Source organism: Pezoporus flaviventris, unplaced genomic scaffold (genome assembly GCF_033815535.1).
Source record: "Pezoporus flaviventris isolate CSIRO_AGI_PZ_B2104156 unplaced genomic scaffold, CSIRO_AGI_Pfla_v1 ptg000023l, whole genome shotgun sequence".
In the NCBI taxonomy this organism is placed as follows: Eukaryota; Metazoa; Chordata; class Aves; order Psittaciformes; family Psittacidae; genus Pezoporus; species Pezoporus flaviventris.
In genome coordinates this window covers 15177011-15204545 of record NW_026892571.1, presented here as the reverse complement: position 1 = coordinate 15204545, position 27535 = coordinate 15177011, and the positions used below count along the sequence as shown (strand labels likewise).

The following is a 27535-nucleotide window of genomic DNA, read 5'->3' as shown; positions in this document are numbered from 1 at the left end:
AGAAATAGCATTTAAATGCAAGGAAAAAATGGTAAGAATGCTACTGTAGTTTTACTGTAGGAATGGTCAAACATGGGGAAAGGTTGCCCAAAGAGGTTGTGGAGTCTCTGTCTTTGGGCATATTCAAAACCCAGCTGGATGAGGTCGCAAGCAACCTGCTCTAGGTGACCTTGCTTTGAGCAAGGGGTTTGGACTAGATGATGCCCAGAGGTCCTGTCCAAGCACAGCTATTCTGTAACTCTAATGTACAGGTAACAACCTCTTTGCATTGCCAGGCAAAAATGCTCTTAGCCAGAGTCTTTGCATTTTCCCAGGACAAGGAGAACACTAAACCCTTTCCCCAACCAAAGTCAACAGCAAAATAGTAAGGATGAACAGCAGATTTAAGGGATAAACCCGGTTTGTCCTTCCACCTCAGCTGTGTCACCTTTGCCACCTCCTGGGGAACAAAGAGGAGAACCTGGCTGAGACTGAGCATCTCCCCTGCTCATAGTGCTTAGACTGAAAAGGTCAGATGGCACAGATGGCAGAGGTAAAGAAAGCACCATTTTATTAAAAGATCAAAGGTAAAATCTTGCCCAAATGAAGACAGTAGGAGCTCTGCTGATACCCTGGACATGCACAATTGATAAATCCTTCTCAGTTGAACAGCCTGGTCCTATGAGACTGTAGACATCCACCCCGTATTACCTTCTTCCTGAACTGCCATCTTTAAGCTATTTGGGTTTTCTTCCCTTCCCTAACCTTTTTGAAAGGCTGGCTGCCTTGGTGGCCAGGTTCCTCTTTCAGTTTCACCAAGTTAACACATGGCCAGACTATGACCACTTGTTGGGTTGGTTTACAGCTAACATGGGTTTTCTCTCTGTATCGGTTGACAGATGTGTACAGAGCAGACACAGCATCCCACCCTATTCCAGTCTGAATATGGGTGAATCAAGCTATGCATGTTGCTCCAACAGACAGTTCAGGGGTGTCCTGCACTGCCACGTTCACATTTCCCAAGAAATAACCCTCTAAATCCTCAGCTGGCTGCATTTATTGGAAGTTCTCAGGTCCTGCAAAAGTCTTTCTGACTTCTTTTCATTCATAATGGTTTTAATTACACCCATCCCAGCTGAATGTGTGCTCTTCCCTGACGTCGTGCAAGGGCAGCTCATCTGCACACAAAGTCACCATTGTTGATGGACAGAGCATGGGGCTGGAGCCAGGAACTTCTGAGGTCTTATCCCAGCCTGCCAGTGGCCTTCCGTGTGGCCTTGGAAAATAACACTTAGCATCTTTGTTTTTTTAGCTGTAAAATGGAAATAATAATCTTTATTCATCCACCTCAAAGAGGCGATGAGAGGATTTTACGCAGTGCTCAGGACTTAAATGTTTCCAAACAAATTTTATAATAACCAGTCAGGGTTTTTAAACCCATTCTCAGCTCATCTCTTGCCACCTCCTCTGCACTCGGTGATAGTGGCTGCTTTGCTTATTCTCCTGAGTATTCTAGAGCTAGTTGGATTACAGAGCCGTTACAACCAAAATAGGTCTAAATGGAATCATTTGCCCAAACATTGAATTATATTCATCTCAAACGTATCGACAGTTGCCAAAATTTGGAACCAATCTTCCTACTACTGAAGTCAAACAGGCAGAAGCGAGCCAGCTCATCTTTTTCCCATTTGAAGAAAAATGCACTGCACGTACGCTGTTTACTTATTTGCAGTATTCCATCACATCAAAACAGCCTGTGACTTCGGGAGTCAATGTAAAGAAAACACAAGGAAATGGATGCTATCTTCCAAATCCACTGTAGATGAAGAACACATTTTTGCATCCTATTGATGGAATTGATAAGTGAGTGGGCTTCAGTGAGGCATGGTCAGAGCCTTCATGAAGAACTGCTCATTCATTTGAAGTACTAAGAAAAGTGGGGAGTCAGGAAAGGGCTGGTAGCTTCAGCACCCCTACCCTAGACACAGCACAACCGCATGGTGCCCTCTTCTTAAACACAACACCCAGTCTGCCTGCAAGCCTGGTGCTCCTTGGCAGGTTTCCACCTCTGCTCTAGTCCAGATGCTGGCATTGGCAGGTCTCCACCTCTCTAGTCCAGATGTTATTACCTACACAACATACTATCTCAGTAAGAGTGTGTCAGCTCTTTTGAATTTGCCCCTGGTGTAATTTCAACACGTGATCACCACAGAACATCTTCCAATTTTTCATCTTACCAGGGCAATTATGCAATTAATGAAACTACTTTTGAATGTACAGTTGCCTGTGTTTGAAAATATTAAAAAATAAGTACATTTCAAGAAGTGGAGTACCTTCGAGCAAGAACCGCTGAAAAGCTGGTTGCTATGCAACTCAAATATTGTCTATATTATTCTTATCACCAGATAGCATATTGTATAAAATAATATAATCTTCTTTAAAAAAAACAAACCAATACAGTAGAGTAGAAGGCTTTTCAGTGGTGGAGAATTGGCAATAGCCCAGACTGCTGCCATAAACCTGATGCTGATGGTACATAATTCATCAATTACAGAACAGTCATGTAATTATGTTGATTTAAATGGCACCCTTGCTAATATATATAAATTACCTACAATGAAGCAAATGAATCTGAAGATACCAGCTACATGCTTTCAAAAGAAATGCTTACTCAAACAAGACTGGGATAATATTTTCACATTGTGAAGCCAACCAGGCTGCCTCATTCACGCACTGCCTTAACTTGTACACACTCCTTTCCTTTTATTACGTACTTTGAATATATATTCCTAAAAATCATTAGTGCAGCTGTGTGGGATAGTAAAATATTGAAGGCTTTGTTCAGAACAGATTCAGAAAGTAAGAACTATACACCTTTTCGCTCTGCTTTTCTGCTGCTAAATAATCACAACCCTCCAAAGAGAAACCTCACCTTCCACCCTTTGGTGCTGGTCCTCTGATCAGTACCTTAAAAACCACAAACATTAAAAGACATATTCTTACGCAGCCAGGGCATGTAGGTGCCCACACCACCAGGTAGAGAAGCAATGAAATGATACCTTTTCCATTCCTTTGACTTTTTTCAGAAAGCCATAAATTGCCTTTCATGTAAGTAAGAATCAGATACAGAAATGCAAGAAAAATTATCTTCACAGTTATTTAGGGCAAGCTTGTGATCCAGAATTATTCCATTTTATGCCCTGCTGAAATCAGCAGGATAACTCAGGAACTACACCACCATCCACTGCAGATTACAGATCTAGAATACAGAAATAGACTGTCCACAAGCAGATTACATAGTGCTACCTGCTGTGATGTGCCCAAGAACCCATCAAGAAGTGAAAGCTTCTACATTCCACCCTACTCTCCTCTCTAAAGATTAATGTGAAATCAATAACCTACATATTACCAGTGGACAAACCTTTATTCTTCAACAGAAAATAAAGATTCTTAATGTGAAATGAGCTGTACCATAACTATTTTCTGCCATCAGAAAAATGGCAGGAGTTATTGGCGTTCATGCTGATGCAGATCTATAGAGCTAAAGACGGACACACATGACAATTATGAAACACTTATGAAATAAGAACAGCAAAGAAATGAGTATCCCATGTGCTGATCCTGTGGGCTTGTACGACTACTGCAATATCAGATTTCTCCAAGAATCATTAGTCACTGTGCAATCCCTCAGCTTGCAGTCATTACAGCAATCACAGGGCATTTCAATTATTTTGTAATTCAATGTTAACCACACACACCATGAGCTTTCGCTCACAAAATGGCAAATGTGACCTTTTTTACCTTCAGTTTAGGATACACGCTTGATTCAGCTTATCCAAAACACATAACTACATCATCATCTACATCACTGCAGGAAGAGCAAAGATGGATCAGTGTGTTCAGTTCTCAGATAGGGAAGCTCTGATAGAACAGTTTATCCCAAATCCAGGAGGTTGGATTCCAGCAGAGTCCAGGCTAAAAGTCAGAGCTCCATCACTTGCACCAGGGAGAAAAATTCTTAGCTTAGCTGAGCAGGTTAAACTGGTGAATGTCAGTGAAGCTTCACCACTGGCACCATTCACGATGGCTCTTCACTGACAGCATTCAGCAACTTGCATGAACGCACACAGAGTCTTCCAGAGCCAGGTTTATACATGAACATGCCAAAGCCAGCAAGTCCAGTCGCCGAAAGGTATGTTATTCAACACTGTTTTGAGCAGCTGGGCATTATGTTGTATAAGGAGCACTAAAATCACATGTCCTTAACCAAAGCATTTATCAACATACTTGAAACGCCCTGTTCCTGTTTCCATGGAATTTGATCTTGATTTGGTAAAAGTAGGACACAGATACAGAACAGTGTGATACTTCTGAAAGTCATTTGGCATTTCATTTCTCTTTACCTGAGTTTTGCCTGTAGAGTATTCCCTTCCGTAGAAACGCCAAGAGAAAGAACGCTTGGTTATTCTTAATTACAGATTTGATCTGCAGAGCTCTTGCCTTCTGGCCCCTAGTCCACAGAACTCACACTTAACTTTAAGCATATGTGTAGCTGTACTAATGTTAAGCATTAAGTTTAAAGGATGTCTTGGAATGAGGCTGTAGCCCTCAGCATCTTACAGAACTGATCTTGTGTTTACTGTTACATACAGTTCTTCCTCTACACCCTCATAGGTTTTTTTAGGAACCAAAATGTTCACTGTGTTTCATGGATTATTCCAAACCAATCTGAAAAGATAGACTATGAGGGCTAAGCAGCAGCTTACAAAGACACAGGGAAAACCTAGAAGAAATTGAAATTATTTGAAATGTGAAGTTCACATGATGAACAAATACATATGAACATAGAAGTTCTTTATATTCATAGACTGGTAAGGACAATCTATGACTTAAAGTACAAACCCAATACATGTCACCGATAACTACATTGCTCATAAAAGAATGAAGCTCAGAGATATTGATATCCTCCACTCAAATTAACCTTTACTTACCTTGCCGTAGCTCAGCAGGATTATCCTCACCAAGACAACGTTAATGTGAGCACCCAGGGACTCATCGTGATAAATTTCATTAACCTGCAAAAGAGTTCAGTGCTTTAACAACCGAACTGGCAACAAGTGACTCCGACAGCAATGACACAGCAGTACCTTTTATGCACAGTCATTAAGCCAAAGACCACTGTGTGATCGCATACAAAACGAGCAAAATCCTACCAGTATGAGAGGGAATGTTTTCTTTTGGGAACTCTGTTGTAGCCTCCCAACAGGCCATAATTCTGGAAATCATTTAAAATCAACATCTCATCAGAGACATCATATTAACAGATATTAAAATGCAAGCCTAAATGGACTTACATATATCATGGTGCACTGACACAATGCAGCTGAGCTGATCTAACAGCTACTGTTGGTAAGAAGGAAGATTCCTAGCTCTTCACTACCTCATCCTAGCAGTGTGTGCCTGCTAGAGCCCCAAGTGCAGTAATCCAAGCCAAATCCTGACCGGTGCTCTGCTTGGCAAGACCATGCATGGGGAATGGGATGAGTGAGCAGAGGGACAGGACCCGTCTCCTGAGGGCCACTTGCTGGCTCAGTTCAGCTGCACCCCATAACTGTTCCATCTGGGACCCATCACATCACACTCTGACAAGAGGATATACCTCCTTCAAAAAAAACTTGGTCAGCCACATGGGCTGGATTTATTGTGTGTCAAAACTAATCGATGTTAAACTCTGCAAGCTACCAAATGCCAGCACGTTAAAAACTCCCTTCTTTTTTCATACTACAGCTGCATAACTGAACATGCACACAGGGAAATCACCCTAGGAACACTGAAAACTGTAAATATTTAGAGTAGAGAGTGAAATGTGGATGTATAAAGATTACTTGGAAACACTGCTACAAGCAAGCTAGGCAAATATTAACTGTTACAGAGGCTGATTTAGGTATTCGGTGATGAAAGGCTGCATGAGACTCAGGCAAATGGCAGGGGTTTAGCTTTATGAATTAGAAGAGGGAGATGAGAATCCCTGTAAGGCAAGCGTCTTTCCTAAAACCTCCTTCTCTTGATAGAGGTTGCACCAAACGACTGCTTTGCTGGCTGGACCTCAATTTCATTTATTCATACAAAACAGATTCATTGCTACAAGCTAATAAGTAACTTTCAGAGAACCTTTCATTAGAAACACAGTAAATAATGTCCTGTTTCTTCAATCAGCCCCAGTTTTAATGGCCCATCTTTTATCTCTGCAAAAATCATTAGAACTAAATACATTAACTAGGATTTTGCTAAGCAATCCCCGTTGACATTTTAAAGTGAATTTTAATTCCTTTTATTAGTACATTTGGGTAGAAGAGCTTCATTTTATGCCTGCTGAAAGTCCTAAGATTTCAGGAGTCCTGAGCTGATGGTGAGGAGACAGCTTGGTTGAACCACGGCTCCAGGAGCAGCCTCCCATCCTGCAGGGCATCTGCTTGGGCACCTGGGGAACATGCTGTGGGATGCCTGGGATCCAGGCTCCTTACGGGCTGACAAGCAGCTCTTTGGTTGGAAGATGGTGTGCTAGGAGCCCATGGCCATGAGTAGCTTCAGGGGCCGCTATTTTCATTGTGGTGTAGAAGTGGCTAATCTGTTTGGATCTGCTTTGTAAACAACAGCTCTGGAAATCAGAACATTTATTTACATGTCTAAATAAGACTTCAGAAGAGTAACTTTAATTCCTCTATTTATAACAACGTTCTGCTTTTACTTTGAGGACCGTTACTGAACACAGATTACAAAGAGGTAAGACACTAACATGTGTTCTACCTGACAGAAATTCTTTCACCCTGGAAAAAGACCCTTGCGTGTTGTCAAGGGAGGCGAGGATATTCATTTGCCTCACTCTTTGTGTAGTGGGCAGAGAGCACATGCATCAAGGATATGAGGCTGAAATAAGCTGTAAATTACCTATACATGATATGAGTACTAAACAAAACCTTCTGTGTATAAAGGACAGTAAATATAGCATGTAAATAAGTATGTAATTAGTTCATAAAGCATAATCCAAATTGCTGCACAGTGTTTTCTCATTAACTTCCAGAGTTTAACCTAAGCCCCCTTTAACAATAGTTGAGTAACAGAACAACTGTATCGCTGCTGCGTGCCAAACTGAAACTTGGCTTGAAAACGCTGATGGAACAGAACTAAAACACTGTTTGACTGTTCATGCAAATGACATCTAACAAACAAACTGTGAATGAACAAGAGCACAAGCACTGTAAAGAGCTGCTTGGATCTCTTGGGATACTGGATTTTCCACAAGAAAGTGGGGTAATTCAAAGCTCTGGGTCTTGGTTTCATTAAGACTGATGAGTCCAAGCCCTCTTCACACAGCAGCTGAATTGAACCCTCCACACCCTCCTCTAAGCTGAACTATTGCTTTATTGCTAGTGTCTCACTGCACGCAGATAATACACCAAAAGTGATGCTTTCTTTTTTTCAGCATGGCCTAAATTGCACCTATTTGTTTCAGGAAGTTATTAAAGATACGAGATCCAAGTGACTGAATGTTGTGCTCTCAAATGCTCTTGAAAAGCACACACACCAAAAGGGCCTCCACAATCCCTAGCTCACGTTCTCCAAATTTCCACAGGTAAGTAGAGTTAAGGTAATGCAGTTCATTGTATAGGGCACAAAATGCCCACCCAACCTGTGGAACTGGAAAGCTCCAGGTTCTCATCCAACTCAACTGCTTGTTTATTTCAAAGCAGAAATAATCAGACAAAGGCTATACATATGCAGTAATTACACAAACATGTGAAAATGATTGCATAGTACTTTTACAGCGCAGTGCCTCCATGTACTTCAATAGGACATCCTGGTTCATATCACCATCTCCTGCTGTTAGTGATCAGTAAGTATAACATTATGTTGCTGCATGAGAAAAGGAAGTACACAGAGACCATCCCAAAATCCCAGCTCTTAAACTGAAGGCAATGAATGCATTACATCTTGTTAGATGTCCTACAGTGATTCGGCATTTATAGAGGGTGATGAAAAAGGCTTGGGTAAATCTCAAGGAATTCAAAGCATTGTGGAATACTCTAGAGACTTTCATCAAGCTATTGTAGCTCACAAACTATTTTGGGATAACTTCAGTTTATTTTCCTGGGACATTTCAATCAAAGCAAAACATGCATTTCTATTTAAAGTTTCTGTTTAGAAATCAGGCACAGATTGGTGCTACATAAGAAAAACAAACACTATTTTTTCTTCGGTTATTTTACAATTCTTCTGCCCTGACTTTGAAATCAGCACAGTAAGCATGTAGCATACACCAAAACACCCTAGCTAAAGACAAGCTAAGCATCTGTGAGACACATCGTGCACTGTAAAAGAAGCAGCACAAAGTTTCTATTATTGAGCAAAGTGGGGATCAATCATAAAGGGAATTTTCAGACCTGCTGTAACACAAATAGTAATAAAGAGCCTGCAGGTTTGCCTGTCCTGTTGCAGAGCTGACAGAGATGGCAGGATCTGGGGGTAAAGTCAGTAAACCAAAGCGCCATTGGAGAATAATCTGTATATTTTGGGAAGTCATGGACAAACTCATTCATGCAGCTTGAAGGAGTTCCCAGCCTTGCAAAGTCTGTCAGTATCTGCTACGCAAAAGCCAGCCCAATTCATCACAGGACGGCTCCATCCCACTGAACCATAAATCACTGCGGCTGAGCTCATCCCTCAGGACCCTCTGCGGCTCAATGCACTGCACTGCATGGTCGGGCAGGCACTGCTTCCTCAGGCGCCCTGAGCACACCCCTGATGGACATTGAAGACTTTCAACCTCTGGTTACCATCAACCTCAAATGCATCTGACCCAGCTCCAGTGGCCCTCACAGGGCATATCAAACCATCTGCAGAGGGCATGATACAAGATGCACTTTCTGCATCTGGCTCTTTAGCCACCACAAATCGCTGACCCGTCCAACCCAATTAGACAGCTCTTTGATCACCAGCTTCCTTGCTTAACTACTGTTGCAGAAGAGACCGATAGCTACGTGCTCCAGGGCAGAGCAGGGACCATACGTGGATCCCTGCCAGAGCGATAGCAGACAAACTGGAGAGCATCAGCGCCTTCCCTACGGGATGGCAGAGCTCCTGGCAAGCCACTGTTTGCACCCAGGCCAGGATGCGGCTCATTCATCAGATCACAATCCTCTGCAGCAAAGCCTGGGTGCCTGGTGGGCATCCAGTGATTGTCTATTTCTGTAATAAACGGCTGGTTTGAATTACAGAATAGGAACCAGAAACATCACGGTGAATACTGAGCACAAACTTTTGTAATCTGACCCTCCCAAGAGCGTTCCCCTCTCACTTTATGTTCCTCTGTTCCCACTTCAAACATCAGTACCCTCTTCAATTTTCATCACCTCCTTTATGCTTTTGAAGATCCCAAACTAACATTTCTAACATTCTCAAAGCTTCATCTTAATCCCACAGGAATAACATTACATTGATTCCTCACTATAGTGGGTACACTATAGTCGTATAGAAGGTTACCATGCAAAACTCATGGCTCCCAATCTTCTTCTCTAGTCCTTACAAGGCATTTCCTCATTTCCTTAGAGGGAACTCTTTTTTTTTCCCCAAAATCTTTGTTGAGCATCACAAGGAGAAAAGAATAATGAAAGCACACAACACACATGAAACTTAAAGGTCAAACTGTGATCTCAGATTTGGAAAACATCTATCATTCTGCTCAAAACCACAGGCAACAGGCAGTTTTAGAAGAGCTTGGCAGTGTACATTGCAAAACAGAGATAAGTATCTGGCATTCTGAATGCAAACCCGAGTCTGAGTCCTGATTTACCTTCCCTAGTGTGAGAGTCAGTAGATGTTACCAAGTCCAAGTTAGCTGCTTCTGGTCAGAAAGAAAAACATTCCCCAGAGCAGATGTGTTGGCAAGGCATTAGGTAGCTTCATATTACAGGTCTCTATCTCATCTTCGACTGTAACATTGGCTTTAGAAAGGTCATAGTCTGTTTTCTGACTTCATGACTAATTTAGTTTTCTTAGTTCCTCCCTCAGGTTCTTGGAACTCCTCATTCTTCCCTACAAACCTCTGCTCTGAGAAGTTTACAGTTTTTCACTGTAAATTACCTCTGCACCAAAAGGCTCAGGCTTTTTCTAAATTGCAGTCTCAAGATCACATTAATAAAATCAACAATGGTATCATTAATTAAGCAGATTCTTTTATTACATTACAACAAGGGTTAGGGGTGTGGTCAATGCAATAAATATGGTGACCTCTTCAAATCTGAAGTGGTTTGGTTAAGAAACGCATCCAAAACGTGAAAGCTGATACTAATTATCCACACTCCATCACACAAACCGCACTATCACAACTTGAAAGTCAGTCAGTGCAATCTTTATGGCTAAAGTTCATGTCAGCATTTGGAGTAAAGGAAAAATCTGTCTCTTAACAGTATCTATCCTCTACCTCAAGGATGGTACCAAACCCTGTGTGATGCTTTGGGTCATGTCCAACAGGGCAGCAAGGTACATTCCAGTTAGTAATAATGAGCAATGCTCACCCAATTAGCACTGGAAAGAATACCCCTGTAAAAAAGGGCAGAAGCTGTAAGAGATCAGAGAGGGTATTTCCTGCAGGACCTCCTGAGTGCCCCTTTGCAAGCACGAATTCCACTCTAGTGTGACAATCAAGATAATGAACAAAAATCATCTCATGAGGCATCTTCAGAAACCGTCCTCACTAGTCACAGCCACTGGGTTATAATGAGCAGTCTAAACGTGGAGATAACTCACAAGCATATATTTAAACTTTCAAACAAGCTGCAATTTAACTGTTGACAGCTGAAGTTCCTCAGACAAATAGAGCTGGACTTGCACTTGTTATATGTGGAACTTCTTAGAGTTAGTTCAGATATGACATGTACTTATTGAAATAAACTGATTTGAGCTAATGAGTATTGGTGCTTATGAATTATTTAATTTCTAGAATTCCAGTCAATTTTCCACTACTGGAATATCCTTCCCATCTAAAAAAAAAAAAAAAGAAAAAAAAAAGAAAAGCTATTTAGTTTAAAAAACATGATTCTGAATATAGGGTGCATCATTATTTCAAAGTATTCAATCATTCTTTTTAACAGCTTGAATTAGACATGTTTTCAGGTTTCCATCCAACTGCCAGTTAGAAACTGATGGCATTTCTGCCCTTTCCTCTCAGTAGGCACTTGCTGTTCTGTACCTGCAAATCTTCATCCTTCATCAGCCAGAGATAGGAAAGCAGAAATCTCATCTATAATAGTAGTATCATGTACATCCTATTAAAGAGGACAGATAACATATTCAACAGTGCCTCAGGGCCACAGTTTCAAAGACATGTGGCACTGAAATATGCAGGTGAAAGACTCTGGGGACTTTCCAAAGCCCCCAGCTGCATAACTCCCATTGATTTCAGTTATTCAAATGAAAAGTTGGTTAACGTATTTGTTCTGCAGATGAAGTTTCACTTAAAGTCTGGGAGAGACATAATCCCATGGGCTAGTTTTTAAAACTGATTCTTACTGATTTCAAAGTCAGGTAAAAGACTAAATACTCAGATAAATGTCGCCCAGAGTGAGGCATAAATCCTATTTAGGGTCTATGTCCCTTTGAAATAATGATAGTTAGGCACCTATCTACTTTGAAGAGATGAGTTTTAACATTCCAAGTATTCTGGCCATGTATATCTATGAATACAGGTGTAAGAGACACTAACCCCTAAATATTGCAGTATCACAACCTTAACAGTAAAGGAATGGAAATTTCAAGACTTTTGCCCTGAAAATTGCTGAACCTCATACAACTGGCCTCAGCCTATCGATGCAGCCTTTCCAGATCCCTCTGTAGAACCTTCCTGCCCTCAAGCAGGTCAACACTCCTACCCCGCTTGGTGTCATCTAAAGTTACTGAAGGTGTGCTTGATCCCCTCATCCAGGTCACTGATAAAGATACTGAACAGAGCTGGCCCCAGTACTGAGCCACCAGCTGGATTTAACTCCATTCACCACCACTCTTTGGACTCAGCCATCCAGCAAGAGAACAGTACACCCATCCAAGCCATTTAGCTCAGTAACATCCATTCAGCACCCTGCTCCTCCTCTCAAAGCATCCTGCAGTGAAATCCTTTCATTTCCTAAGGAACAAGATAATTCTCCAACACCACTTCCAGCCTTTTCTAATATTTCCCAAACACCTGCATGAGCAAACACAATCCCTGGGGTTTTTAGCCTTCTTCTTGCTGAAACTGAATCACCTTCCATGTTCCTGAGTGAACTACAGAGCTGCAAGATACCACTCAAATCTCTCTCCTCTGTTGCAATGCTCCTGCATGCTATAAATACAAAGTTAATTTGTGCAATGTGTGGGCTCACGCTTGGAAATGCAGAGGACTGTGCAAGCTAATATCCTTTCCAGGAAAAAAACACAGCATGACGTACGAAAGAAACTGGTGCAAGCAAGAGGCAGCCGAGGGTCTCTAATGTGAAAACAATGGTGTATTTTCCAAAGATGAACCGAACGTCCTGATGGTGCTGAGCAGAGAAAAGAGAGGATGTCAAGAGAAACTGAAGTTTTTGTATTAGGAAATGACTGGAGGATGAAAAGGGGGTGGCAAGAGGCCGAGCTCACTGTGGTGAAGCGGCTGGCGAACAGTCAGGCAATACGTGGCTGCAGCCCAAAGTGTTAAAACTCCTCTGGAGTCAATCACCCTTCGTTTGGGAGTGACTTCATTTCTAAACATGGGGATAAGTATTAGCACAGCTATCTGAGATAGCCAGGACACCCGGCCCCTGTTTTTCCTCACTTTATGGCTTTTAGGTGTGGACTGCAACACATCACTTGAGCAGCACAAAACAGATTTACTGAGTAAGTCATTGCACTGGGCTTGACAAAAAAAATACTGTTTTGATTGGGTTGGTGGTAGGGTTCCACCCAAGATCCCTGGGAAAATTTAATCAAGGACAACTGCTCACGCCATCACATGCAATGAAATCAAGAAAACTGGGGAGAAGAAACCATGCTGGGAGTTGCTTCTGGGAAAGTGATGTCATGTATCCAGGTGCTTGGCATAAGGGAGGATTCACCTGGGATTTATTTCGCTTTTGGAACGACAGAAATTCAACTATTTGATCACCCTTTTATCTCCAGTAAATACTTCCACTAATATTTTATTTACTTTCTATGCATGCTTTGATTTTATGCTTACTACCTTGTTACCATACACAGCTAATTGATTACATCCAGAAAAACAGCAGGGTACCACACAGTCTGATGGTTATGGTAGGATCTTCCACCAGGTTTAAAAAGACAGCTGGAACTTTTTGTACCTGTCTCTTCTTTTCCAGGTACCCTTGGACCTATGCATCTCATTAGAAACATACTGCATACATGTGACCCCTAACAGCCAGAGAACCCCCAGGCTTTTTATATTGGGCCCATTCTCTACAGAAAGAAACAAACAAAACCAGCTACTCAAGGAGGTAAAAGAGAGGACAATGGGGGAGTCACTGTGTGAGCTTCAGCAAAGGAGACCACAGGAATGGTCTAAACAGAAGCATGCTTTGCATTCAGCTAGCAATGAGGGCAAGAGCTGGAGGAGCTGCCAGCTGGAATTACATTGCCAAGGGGAAGGGCAAGTTCTGCATTGTGATGTCCCTCAACATGATGCAGGTCTCCAGCATTGCCTGGGATCTGCAGTAATAAACTCTTCTTGCCTCTCTATTCTGGAGCAACACTTGGACAGATGGAAACAGAGCTGGTTACCATCACCCATCGCTCTGCTAAATACAGACTCCAGAAACCAGCTGAGTTTTGAAGAAGAAAAGAACAAGACAACACTGACAACTGCCAAAGACTATACAGAGCCTCCTCAAGAGGCTTGCGGATTTCAAACTGCTCCTCATATTTGGACACAGGGCAAGTGACACATCCTCAGTCCCCAGAAGACATGTTTCTCCCAACAGAACAACTACTGCCTCTGCCAAGAGCTGCTACAGCCCTATGGGGATGGCTACACAGGCTGCACTTTCTAAACCACTTGCACAGACAGCATGCTGAAGAGCTGTTATTCCTTACAATTTGTGTGTTGGATGGTTTGCTAAAATTAGAGAAAAGTATATTCCAGAACTGGAACATTTAGGGCTTCTTGAACCATTACTGTATATTTTAATTCTTAAAAATAGATTTAAGTGACATGATAAGTAAAGAGTCCTGTATAAACCATTTCAGTCGCATTCCTGGTTTGGCCTGTTTGGCTTGTTAATTTAGAGATGCATAAAAACATCTGTTTCACTGCAGACTTTGTTTTAAGCCTCAGAGGAAACAAACCACACACATAAATGAAATTCACTATGTCATTTCTGTTAGAATATATGTATTTACAGCTGTCAGAGCAGACAGTAAGTACCTTATAACTCTAACATTAGTGCAGGTTTTTAACTATTTACAATACTGTTATAAAAAGTCGGTGCAACTGAATTCACATCACACAAGGATTTTTCTTAAATTGTGTTCCACCTCTCATTTACAGTGAAAAATGGTGACATTCTGCACATTGTGAACAGAATGCGATGAAGAAAGAAAGAAACAAGCTCCATAATTAAAAAAAAATATATCTTGGAAAAAATATATCCAAGGCAAATGTACCTCACAGCCTGGATTTCTGTCCATATGTCTGCCTCTATGGTTTGTAATGCCAAGCAGTCACCTACAGACACTCATCCTCTTGACATCACTTCAGCAGTCATGCTCTATTTGTCAAAACCAGAGCAGACCTATGATTTTTCACTCAACAATATTTCACTAAGAGCACCCATTCACTGAACCTGAAATTTTTAGAGAAGTGTGCTTTATTGAGTAAAGACTCCTGTTGCAGATGGGAATGAGAAGGAAGAAAGTCATAGAATCATAGAATCAGAATAGTTAGGGTTGGAAAGGACCTTAAGATCATCTAATTCCAACCCCCCTGGCATGGGCAGAGACACCTCACACTAAACCATATCACCCAAGGCCTCGTTCAACCTGGTCTTGAACACTGCCAGGGATGGAGCATTCACAACCTCCCTGGGCAACCCATTCCAGTGCCTCACCACCCTAACAGGAAAGAATTTCCTCCTTATAGCCAATCTAAACTTCCCCTGTTTAAGTTTTAACCCGTTACCCCTTGTCCTGTCACTACAGTCCCTAATGAAGAGTCCCTCCCCAGCATCCCTATAGCCCCCCTTCAGATACTGGAAGGCTGCTCTGAGGTCTCCACGCAGCCTTCTCTTCTCCAGGCTGAACAGCCCCAACTTCCTCAGCCTGTCATTCCGAATGAGTTGCCTGTGAAAGGGGCTACCACTCACTTCCATTTTTTTTTTTGGCCAGAAGAATAAAACAGGCTTTGGTTTTGATCTGTAATAGAAATGATTTTTCAAAACTTGATTCTTTTCCCAGAAAATAGACTCCTTGCTTATTGACCAAGGTATTAGAGGGCTGCTGTGCCTGCTGCACTGAAATTTAGAAAGGAAAAATAGTTCTTACAAATCTAATATTCTCTAGTGTCTCCTTTCATCACTTCTACGCTATATACTCTGCTGTACAGACTATGGTTCTGAAGGGTAAATATTTAACTGAGAAAACCTAAAGATGTCAGTCATGGAGTAAATATTAAAACAACTTCAGAAAGTTCAGTGATAAACTGTGTAATATTTTACTGCAGGGTGAGCAAGGAGTAGGTTGGTGGCCTGGGACTTGAGGTGGTTGTTGAGGAATCAAAAGGATTTAACTAAGTGGTTTTAAAGATGTATAAACCAATCAAAGTTTCTAATAGAACCTCATTTGAAGAAAGTTCTCCAAACCATGTTTTTCAGCAGGGAGCTTAGGTTAAGGGAATATGCAACTAAAGTATAATGACTTCCAAGAACCTGAGCCCCTGACTCTGTGCCCCATCCACCAAAGTACATAAGCAGGACTTTGAATATTTTAAGTGTCGCATAGTCAGCTTCTTTCTTGGCCCTTTTTTCCTCTTTTCCTTCTCCCCTTTTCGCTTTTCTGAAAGTGGCTTTTTCTGAATTTTCCTGCTAGAGTTATTTTACCTCCTGACCTAAGAAAAACCCGTTATGTCGTATTCAAATGGCTGAACCAGCCTTCATTCACCTTCCTTCCCACAGTGCAGTTAGTGGAGTTATACTCACAATATTCATCAGGGTCAGCAGGTACTTCTGGACATGTTCTTTCCCATGGAATTGAACAACTGAGTCATCAACCCCCAAAAGGACTTCAATGTTGTAATCATCCTCCGTCGCGTGCCTTCGAGAGCGCTGCCTTGATCTATGCACCCGGTCTTCAATAAAGCTCAATGCGCTGTCGAGACTGCCCAGATTAGTGAGGTTAGAAGCTGAAACCAAACAGACAAATGGGTTGTCAACCAAGAGAGGTTCAGGCTCAGGTCTCAGCTAAGCTGGTGTGTATGTGAAGCAGCAGAGTTTGTTATGTTCTGTGTATTATATAACAGCATTAGTTTCAGTTGATGTCAATTAAAAATAACCTAAATGAGAGAGAAATCCAACCCAAAAGGTTTTTACTTTGCAAAGTAAAAGTAAGACTTCCTACAAAGCAATACTGTGTAATAAATACAAGGTCAAAAGGAGCATAAATCATACCGATGTCCTGATGAGAAGAATGCAGATGTTTGTAGTAAATTACTTACTGCTTTAAAGTACTTGTAAAAAAATATACTATTCAGGAGTTTTGGATATCTTCCATCTTCCATCAGAACAATTGAAGATAGACACCATACTTCAAATCCTGACCTTGCTGCGCACAGAAGGCAAGTGCAGTTGCCAACATATCCTTTTTCTATCCAGGCAGGTAGTAACAAACCAATCCCTGCTGCTTCAAAACATGAGCTACTTTCTTAGATGCATGCATTCAATTCAACAGTAGTGACATGGATCCTCCTTATTGTTACAGCTCAGGAACACAATTTAGATATTAAAGTAATTAATTTATAACTAGGTTCACAATGTTTTTAACAGCTTTTCATATTTCATTCCCAACTTGCCATGTCGCTCTGCATTATTGTATGACAAAGACCAATCCATCAGGCACAACAGCAGCCAACTTTATTACTAACGATTCGTAACAGTCCCTGTGATATGAAATGCACGTTCTCTTACAGGATGGGATGCAGTTAATGAGACACTTGCCTACTAAAAATTAACATGAAAATATAGACATTTCACCCTACAGAATAACAATGATTGCCATTAATATCATTATTATCATTTGCATTACAAGAGAAGCCCTGTGGAGAACCTCTTGATTTCAGACAATTTCAGGAAGACTTGCTCAGAGAGGCGAAGAAAGGCGCGAGAGCACTCCAGCTTGATTAAAGTTTCCCAGTGCTTAGTTCACAGAAACATAATAGGAAGGAAAGGGAGGAAGTTGAAGCCATCATCTTCAAAGCAGAAACAAGAAACAACTCTTGGAAATGTTACAGAAGTGGATTCTCCATCTTCATTTATTGAAGTTTTCACATCAAAACTGGCTGCTTGGGAAGGGATGAATGAGTCACCAGATCACTGGGCTCATTATTACAATGACTGTGCTCTGGCCTTAAGGTCGCTGCCTTAGGCTTCTGCTTCAGCATGTGCCGAGCAATGTGCAGCTTGAGCAGAGACCCCATAGATTCCTACTGTGGTAAGCATAACCTACCAACCTGTACAGCCCCTGGCTGCCAGGAGGGATGCACACCCATCCTCCATGGTGCTTCAGGCTGTGCCTTGTGTGGTGAGATGCTTGCCTCTTTGCCTTCTAGAAGAGGCCTCCAGTCAAAGGACAGTCCCCAAAAGGCACATTTGCCTGGGCAATGTGTCCAGTTTGTCCTTACCATTGCTCCACCAAGCTTCAAGGCCACGCTTGTCATGAGACCTAAAGCTGTAGGCCACTGCACTGCACTAGCAGAGCTCAGCTCACACACGGGACAAGACAGAAAGCCCCATGCAGTGGTCCTACATCCCCATGGAGCCGCAACATCCTTCTCCTGGGAGAACAGCATTTAATGCAGCTAATAAGCACAACCACCGTGTTCTCATTACCAGCCTCAAGGCTCCAGCAGCTTCTGCTCCTGGGACTGCAAGTTGGTCAGAATCCATGATTCAGCAGGAAAATTCTCTCTTCATGCAGAGCCCAGCTGTCACTCTAAGAGTTACTGTGGAGAGGGAAGGGGTCTGGCCTTGCAGCAATGGAGACAGCTCTTTACCAGGGCTCAAAACCAGCCAAGCAGCGAGCTCCAGCCCTACCTCATGTTTTACTCCACCAAGGAAACCTCAGTGTTAATCCTTACTAGCACCCAGCAGTGATTACCAAGCTATCACAGCAGTCTCAGGGGAGTCACTACAGGACTGAGGGTCAATCATACATTGATGATCTATAAGGCAAATCACAGTTTCTGTAAAATTTGACCATAAATCTCACAAAATCTCTAGAAAAGTAAGACGGGGCTGGCAGGGGCTGCAGGTCATGTCCTCTCCGTGCAGCTCACCAAGAGCTACAGCAATCAGCAGTGAGGCCAAAGCCATCAGCCCTGCTGTTGCAGAGCTGCAGCGCTGGGCAAGCAGGAGAGCCGAGCCCGCACTGCGGCTGCAGATGGGCAGCTCTGCTGCTGGGGGGTGTTATTCTGGTGGATGGTTGGCTGTCAAGGTATCAAGAGCTTCTGTGCTTTCATTTCTTTCTCTTATGTGTCAAAGTCAAACTAACTCCTAGTGCAGTAGCTTTATTCCTGCTGTGAGTAAATCAGCCAGAGACGAAACGTGATCCTACCATCCTGCAGTGAAAACTGCTTGTGCTCCCTCTCTGTTCCTCACTTCATCACTGTCACACTAATCCTCACAGTCCTGCCGACTCCCTGAGGAAAGTTACCAGGAGTTTCCCTGAGAGTCGTCTTTCTGCCAGTGGGTGCCAACCAAGCACTTTAAGGTTTGCTTGGAGCATAAAAATTCCCCAAATCCAAAGTTACCTTCACCCCTCAAGTGCTACCCCTCAAGACAACATGCCCAGTGGGCACTGGTACCTCTGAGGCATCAACCCAATGCCCTTTCCAGCAGAGAGCAAGTTGCACCAGCTCCAGCTGGTGCTGGAATCATCCCAAGACCAGCAGCACAGCTCTATACGTTTACAGCTGTAGCTGCAAGACTTTTATTCATATCCCACCAGTGTCCTTCCCCAGGAGACTCTTCTGGGAGACAGGCAGGGATGCCTCCACACACAGCCTGAGCACACACCACAGGCATTCCTCTCCTCCAGTGCTGCTCTTGGTCTCTTGGATGATGAACTGGCCCATGCTGTGCTATTTCCATGTCGGATTTGCTCCTAAGTGACAGCTACATCCATATCAAATTAATACCTGCGCCTTACCAAAGAGGAAGTGAACAAAGTTGTACCTGTAGTAAAGGAGACATTTTTCACGTTTTGCCATCTCAACTTTCCTTAGTTATCCTCAGTAACTCAGTTGTATCATTGTACTGCTAACAATGCCCTAGGAAAGCTCAAGAGAAAAACTCAACGAACTAAAGACGACACCAAACTCCTTCACATTTTCCTTCTGATCAGGCCTGCACTTTCCACAGTAACATCCCAAAAGTCATCTCAAACTGCACTGTGTTTAACTAAACCATCCCAAGACCTCTCCATCAGATGTTCATTTTCAGCAACTTTTGCCAAATCAGTGCACCAGCCACTAATTATTGGTGCCAACTTTGTTCTCCATCTCCCCAGAGCAGACACTTGGCATTTGCAGGGGCTAACAATAGCCTGTATTGAAACCTCCTCCTTGCTCCCGCTAGGAAAAATTCACATTTGTGAAAATTAACCACTGAGAGGCAAGTCTGTGTTCTTCTCTTGTGCTGTTCATGCAGAATAATTCAAAAAGACAGCAGCACTGTAACAGCTCACCCAAAAATCCCTCAAAAATCACTCTTTTTTCTAAAGCCAGCTAAAACATCATTGGTGTTTTAGTGATTTTCTCCTAGCCCTGCAGACCGTCTCCCAGAGGAGGAATAAAAGTGCCCAAGTTGTCAATGGAAAGGAAACTTGTGCTTCTGGCTTCAGCATAAAACCCGGAGCCAGGCAGCCTGGCTTGTGCTCCTGCCCCTGACACAGACTATCCCTGTGGTGCTGGGAGATGCAGAAGGCAGCTGGGATCCAGGCAGCAAAACTACCAAGGGAAAAGCATGTGCACAATCCTGCTGGGTGCTGCAGCCTGGGGTTTTAGGTGCCCTCTATTTCTGCTTTCAGTTAACACAGCAAGTGATCCTTACTACTCCTAGGCAGTAAAGTCCGAGTTGTTTGCTGACTCAAAGGTGCCCATCTGTGACAGCCCCAGTGATGCATTAATACATGTAGAGTACATCGAGACCTGAAGAGGACAGGTCTTTATACAGTGCAGGTGCAAACTACTTACAGCATTGCACGTCATACACGATCCCTCTGCTCTGCTCCCTTCTGAGCAATGTGCAATATCCCAACCTTTTACCCAAACTGTTCCACTTTTCAATCTGATATTTTCCTTCTTATGTTAGCTCTACCTGAGCTTCCACGTTCACTGGGACTAGAGGTCTCAACATCCAGTACCACGGCAGCATCATGCAGCCATGCTCCAATTCCCATCTCTAGGACAAGGAAAATTCACACTGACACAAACCTCAGTCTTGCCTTTGCAGGTCTCCAGAAGACTTCTCCATCTGTGACAGTTTGGGATGTCTGACAACACCTTACTTTCTGGGAATTTTTGCCTTGCTCATTAATCTTTGCTATCATGTGCCTTATAGAAACCTAATTACATGACATCTTCTGATTCTGCCTTACCCATCGTGGCAGGCAAAGCTCAAACAGATGCTGTGAGTTACTGAAGCATAAACACACTGCCTGACACGAAAACTGCCTCTCCCTGTGTTTTCTGTCACTCCCTTTAGGACATCCACCAAACGCATAGTTGCTGGATTGGGATCTTGTTTTGGTTTTTTCATGATCCCTTTCAAATGGGGTCAGGGAAATACAGCTGCACACACAGTTCCTAAAGAGTCCCTTATGAAGCTTCAACAGGACCAGCTTTAGGGTTCCTCAATCTCCCAGCAGTGATACTGTCTTAATAAAGCAGTTTTTAATGTTTTACTTCCTCTTTCAAATAGAGGAAAGGGACTTTCTGACAAGCCCAGAGCAGAGAGAGCAGGACAGGGAGACTGAACTGCATGTCATGTTCACAGCCATCATCTGCAGCTTGTCAGCACACCACCACACTGGAATTCCTCTTCCCATAGGAGCGTGCAGCATTCAGACCAGCCAGCCACCATTTCAAATGCAGCTTGTTTGCTTGTGCAGACACTTCATCTGACACTGCAGGAGCAGACAAACACCTGAGCCGACTGCTGAGCACCTTCTCTGCAGGCTCACAAGGACCAGCACTTCTGACGTGCTGTTTTGCTGCTGATCTCCATCCCTGGGACACGCTCCTGAAGGAACACCCAGCTTCCCATTCCTTCATGTGGCTTGATGCAAAACACCGGCTAATTCTTGCTTTTTTAACCCCAGTGACTGAGACTGAGCTCCAGCAAAGCACAACTGGAGCCTGTTGTGTTGTGGTCACACCATACCTGTGCACGCAGCGCTGCGAAAGCACAGGGCACCCACCCCTGCTCAGCTGCACTGAAGCTGGTAGTGATGCCACCCCGAGCCTGGAGCATCACAGCACAGGCAGGAGGCAAAGACAGGAGGAACAGTCTGTGTGGCAGGGAAGCAGAAGGAGCCAGGGTGGACTTGCTTTAAGTCTCAGCTTCCCACTGCTCAAGTACATCTGCACCTCTGGAAAAGTACCAGACGCCCTCGACAGCTTGACAAAGAACTGCTCTTTTGGGAATTGCGCCTTAAATCACAAGTCATCCTTCGGTAACGCTCCCTGCCACTCGTATGCTGTAGGCTTCTGTTGTGTCTGTCCTCTGAGATCAACCGACTCCCCAGTTAGCCCCCAATTAGCCTGTTCATGTATTCTAAAATCCTCATTTGTCTTCCATGGTAAATTGAAGCTCAGCTCACGGAGGGTGAAGCAAACAAGGAGCAGTCAACAAATCTTGCTTTTTATTCGCTGAAAAGCTTTTCTCCCATTTTTAAGTTCCTCTATTTGGGGGTTGTTTTTTATTACAGTTGCACACAATCAGGACATGTTTTGGTCACTTGCTCATCAACAGTTTCTCTGATTTCTGTGGGTTTTAAAGCCCTGCTCACCTTCCTCTTTGTTTTCTTTTTTGCTTTCCAGATGCCCTCTGTTTGTCTTCTTCTCCCCCGTCACCATCCCGCTCAGTTACATTGGTCTTTCATAATTAAGAATTCCCCTTCCCATTCCACAGTCTGCATTCGGGCACTTCTGCTATAGATCATTCATAAGAAATCTGGGTAAATCCAGGAAGGTGAATTAAAATGGAAGAGAGCTCCTGTGAGGTGAAAGCAAATTGAAAATGGTCTAAACAAGAGAAGCAAATCACACACAGTGCCCTGGGTACATGATACCAAGTTAGCCCTCTTCAAAAGGCACCCCCAGGAGGGCACTGCCTCAACACAGTTTTGACTTGGAGCTCAACGTTCAGAGGATTCTTGTGATTTCTCGAATCACAGGTTAACGCAGTGGCTGCTATTTGGTAAACCCTTAACAAAGAGCAATTATCACAGCAGAACTCTCTTTGGGTGTGTGTTCAAATTCCATCTCTTCCACGCTTTTACATAAACCAAAAGCAAGACCACACCTAGCAGTCATAAAGACCAGGCATGCACCAGGCATCCTCACCCAGGTTACGAATCCTCGTCCTGCCCTTATCTGCAAAGAAGGAATTTAAAAGGGAACTTTTGGGCTGCATGCCTGGCTCACCATATGATCTCATTACGAGATCCCTGCCTCTTAGTTTAGAGCAATGCCATTTCTAGTCAAATCACATTTTAACACGGAGCCTGCTCCACCTTTCATCTGTCCAGGGAAGTTTGCCACGGGTGCTGGGGTAAGCTGGGCTGGGCTCCCACAAATAGGTCTCAGATTCCAGCTGCAAGAAGGCCAGTAGATACGGCAGCTGAACTAACTCCTCCTGGAACGATCTGCTCATGGCATGAGAAATCAGACGTTCAAACTACATAACAGTGTTTCAAATACTGTGTATTTGGGCCTTTATAGAGCAATTCTTGCAAAGTTCTTGGGGCAGAAGAATTGTCCCATATTTGCAGAATGAGTGCACATTCTTGCAAACACACAGGCACAATCACTGCTCCCTTTCTTTTTCACCTGCACAATAGCACAATGACTTTAAATCTCAAGATATACTCAGGTTCTTGCCTCAATCAGAGCTATAACAAATAAAGCTGAAACCTACCAAAGTGGCAAAACCAGGGGAGAACTTTCAAAACTGAAAGGCAAGGAATTGTGTTTTTGGAAGGCTAAACCAATTAGCACTGTGACAATGGTGCAGTGGACACCATGGCAAATGGCCCAGTGAGAGGCACTGGGAATAACCACAGGTAGATGTTGCCAGGGAGATCTCTTCTGGCATGTCACAACAAAGAGAAAAGGTATCACAATACTAGAAAGAGAACTTGAAAACTAAATTGATCTCATCAGGGCCACAGTCACACAATGAATAACAAAGATGAGAGATAATTGCACTGTTAAAAGATTAAGTGAGAGCGAGGCAAGAGAACACCCTGGGCTAAAACACTATTTCTCTTCTTCCAAATGGTGAAATATATTGTGTTACCATTTTAACTTTCATATTACAACATAATAGTCAGAAAGGGGGAATGAAAGGAATGGCAAACCAGCCAGGCAAACCAATCTGAGTGACCTGGTTGAAATGGTCTTTGAGAACAGAACATATTTTTTTCCAGCAGCAAAATTTATCCTTTGGAAACTTTTCAACTCCCAACCTTACTAATGCAAACACAGGTTTCACAACTTATGAACAAGCAAGAAGTTTCTAACTCAGTGCTAAAAAGTAAGCTCAAGAAGGGGCAAAAAGTGCAACTTAATTTATGGGCCAGTGTCTAAGTTTCATTGACGTAACTGATTGTATCTGGGAAATGCTTATCCTGCAAGTATTTGGGCAAGTCATCGTAAACTGGCCTTCCGTGCAGAGCCTGTGACTTGCAGAACATGTTGCTTTTGAGCAACCTGGTCTAGTGGAAGGTGTCTCTGCCCGTGGCAGGGGGTTGGAAGTGGATGATCTTTAAGGTCCCTTCCAACCCAAACCAGTCTGGGATTCTATGATTTCCTACATCACACCCGTTCAGAGAGCCTATGGCTACCTCAGGAAAAGGGCTCTATCCCTTGAGAACCCGCAAGCACACGTGTGCACCCATGCAAAGCTGGCTTCGTTGTACAGGGCTCATACAGAGCTACAAATAGAGCTCAATACTCTCAATCTTATTTACAGCTAATGCATGACTAATTAAGCTGGAGAGTTCAGCTATGTCTCCATGCAGGCTACAGCTTCATGAAGGTGTACGAGCCCCAGAGATCCCACCTGAAGACCCAAACCCTTCCCTTTGCACAAAAAGAATCAGGGTCTGACCCACAACTTACTTTCCCTGGCTATAATGAAGTGCTTAGGGCCTATTTGAGTCCAAGTCTGCCACCAAGATACTCCAACGTCCAATCCAAATTCCAAGCATGATTACATTACAGCAAATTAGCACATTAAATAAGCTGCATAGCTGACCCCTGGCTTTGTAGGTGACATGTCTAACAATCCCACCTGCATTTTTAACAGAATAAAATGCCAAACCATGGCACAGGAACTGAATAACAGGTTAAAGGGGATGGCAGCTGTCTTTCCATAAGCCAACTATGCTGCAAGAAGGGAAAATTAGGTTTTAATAGACTTTAACAAATAAATATGAAAAAACACACATGTAAAAAAAAAAGAGTCAAATTCCTAGCCAGGGCAGGGGCTGAGAAGAGGGAGAAAAGACAAAGAAATACATAAAATCACCATACATCACGGCAAGTACTACTGAAAAATAATGGCTGAAGCAAATATGCATCTTTCCAGTGCTTTTTAGCCATAACTACAGAACAATAAATCTTGCCTTTTGGTAGCATTTCAAAATGGAATTATTCCATCCATTTAAAAGTGGAGCTCTTTTGTCAGGTATAAAGTCTCACAACGCTGTAAATTATACAATTAAGTGTTTTCAATGCCAAGGATAACAAACATAGTATAAATCTTATCAGTGTAAGCAACGTATCACACGAATGACAATGCAAAGAGCTCCTGTCCTCTATGTAATCATAACGATCTTTTAATTAGACAAAGTAAATGATCTGCTCGTTTCACCTTGTGAAGAATAACATAGGAGGAAAGTTTTCCAGATACTAGGGTGAAAAATGCCTGCAATTTGAACTTCAACCAACCTCTTGTTCAGCTCAGACTGTTATGCCAGAAATCAGCAGTCAGCCAGGAAAGAAAAGGAAGGTTAATTTGAGCTTCACAAGAAGAAACCATAATCCGGACAGGCTGAGCAAAGGCAGCGTGATGTATGATGCCTTGGCTACTTACACTGGCAGGATTTGATTCAGAGCAAGAAGGAGTTATAATTTCACCTGTGTTTTGAAAATATCCTTGTTGCTAAATCTGCTTGGACCTTCTGCAATAACAAAACCAGCTGCAGCTGATTAGAGACTGTAAGAAAGACAAAGCAAACTTGGAGCATTTCTTAAGCTTCAAAATGACAGTAAAAAACCCTGAAAGAGAGAAACAGTCTCTGCTCTACTGAAAGCTCGAAGTTTATTCCCAAGGCGTGTCCAAATCAAGGGCAAAGGCTTCCTTTGTTATTTGTATAAGGGCTCTGAATCTGTCAGGCCCTACAAAAGGCAAACTGCTAAATGCTGCCCTTCCTATTGCAGTGGGTAAGAGACGAGGTCCTGACACTGGTAGCTGAGATGCTTACAAAATGTAGCACTTTTCATGAATGTATACCAGGGATGGAGAGAGGGGGAAGAAGGGAGGAGGGAAAGGAGCTGGATGGATGCAAGGATCCCAAAACCCTCTGGGGAGATGGCAAATGAAGAGGTAGAAACTGGAACAGCACAAATGCAAAACGGGAAAGTGAAAAGAAATGATGGTTGGTCTTCACACTGCACATCTCCACTGCCCCAAGGAAAGTGAAGCCGGGGCTGGCTCCCACCTCCTGCTGCCCAGCCCCAAGAGCTGCAGGCTGTGAGCAGCCGCCAAGCTTCAGGGAGCACAGGGATGAGAGGCTGGCTTTGGAAGGCTCCATCTCCACAGTGCACAAGGGATGGGCTTTCAGGTTTCTTTTTCAAGATAAATTTAGCGTTAATAATTGTGGGCTTTAAAGGGATTAGAGGCAAGTCAAAATGCAGCTGTTTAGTTTGCTGCCAGGTCCAAGATATTTTTAATTCCTTTTGGGTCAAATGGACTTGAATAGTGAAGTTTTTAGTAAGTAAAGAAATGAAATAGTAAAGTTTTTTTTTAAAGTAAAGAAATGAACAAATCAGTTCATCCAGAGTCTCTTTTTACTCATTTGATAGAAAATCAAACACTTCAAGTCTCAGTTCAGAGAATCATTTAAAAACATGTTTCAAGGGAAAGAAGAGAAATGGTTTGTTTCAAACCCACTGCCACGAAATCCGTTAACATTTTGTGAATGAAAAATTAATTTTCAATTGAAAGAGAGTCAATTTAGATTAGACATTAGGCACAAGTTCTTCCCTGTGAGGGTGCTGAGGCACTGGCACCAGTTGCCCAGAGCTGTGGCTGCCCCATCCTTGGCAGTGTTCAAGGCCAGGTTGGACACAGGGGCTTGGAGCACCCTGGTCTAGTGGAAGGTGTCCCTGCCCGTGGCAGCAGGTTGGAACTGCAAGAGCTTTAAGGCCCTTTCCTCCAAGGGAAGGATCCTCCAGGATCTCTGCAAGTCTGTTGGTTATTCATAGGTTATTGATAAGCAAGCTCTACCCTTCCATGTCTGACTTGTCCTTCAGACTGGCTTGCAGCCTGATCAAACTGAGGTCATTTGCCTACTAGACAAGTTGTAGCTGGTAGGATGTAATACTCTTTGGCAAGGGATAGAGGACTCTCTTATAGGGACAAATCACTGCACATCAAAATAAAAGCCTTTCAAGAATTATGCAGCAAGGAATTTATCTCCTGAATTAAAGTCAGTCTCACCTTTCTGTAAATAAGGTTTAAAGTGATCAGAAATTGCATTTGTATTCACTTTGCAGAGCATTATCAGATTGCATTAGTATTAATGACTCCTCTGCTCTTACTATAGAGAATGAAATCAGACTTTGGAAAGTAAATGCACAATGATGTTCAGTAAGAAGGGCTGGGAAGCCTTTTACATATATAGATATATATACACACACACACAATAATGGCTAAAATGAAAGTGGTTGGAGGGTTGGTGGACAACTCGTTAGCTAACACCTTTATTAGAAATCTTTTTGAAAAGGAGTCAAACGCATTATAAAACTATCAGA

At 42.9% G+C, this 27535-nt stretch overlaps 1 protein-coding gene across 5 annotated transcripts in view; it reads right to left on the bottom strand.

Annotated features, from left to right (window-relative positions):
• ADAMTS2 (ADAM metallopeptidase with thrombospondin type 1 motif 2) overlaps positions 1 to 27535 on the bottom strand; it is a 176652-nt gene that overhangs the window by 42076 nt on the left and 107041 nt on the right. For 4 of the 5 annotated variants that reach the window (XM_061456941.1, XM_061456943.1, XM_061456942.1 and 1 more), the window contains 2 exons: positions 16197 to 16399; positions 4971 to 5054 (listed from right to left, as the gene is read on the bottom strand). In XM_061456941.1, coding sequence (XP_061312925.1) covers positions 4971 to 5054; positions 16197 to 16399 — 287 coding nt within the window. Of the gene's footprint in view, positions 1 to 4970; positions 5055 to 16196; positions 16400 to 22281; positions 22488 to 23007; positions 23122 to 27535 lie in introns of those variants that run through there. The other variant, XM_061456945.1, reaches the window with a different exon arrangement.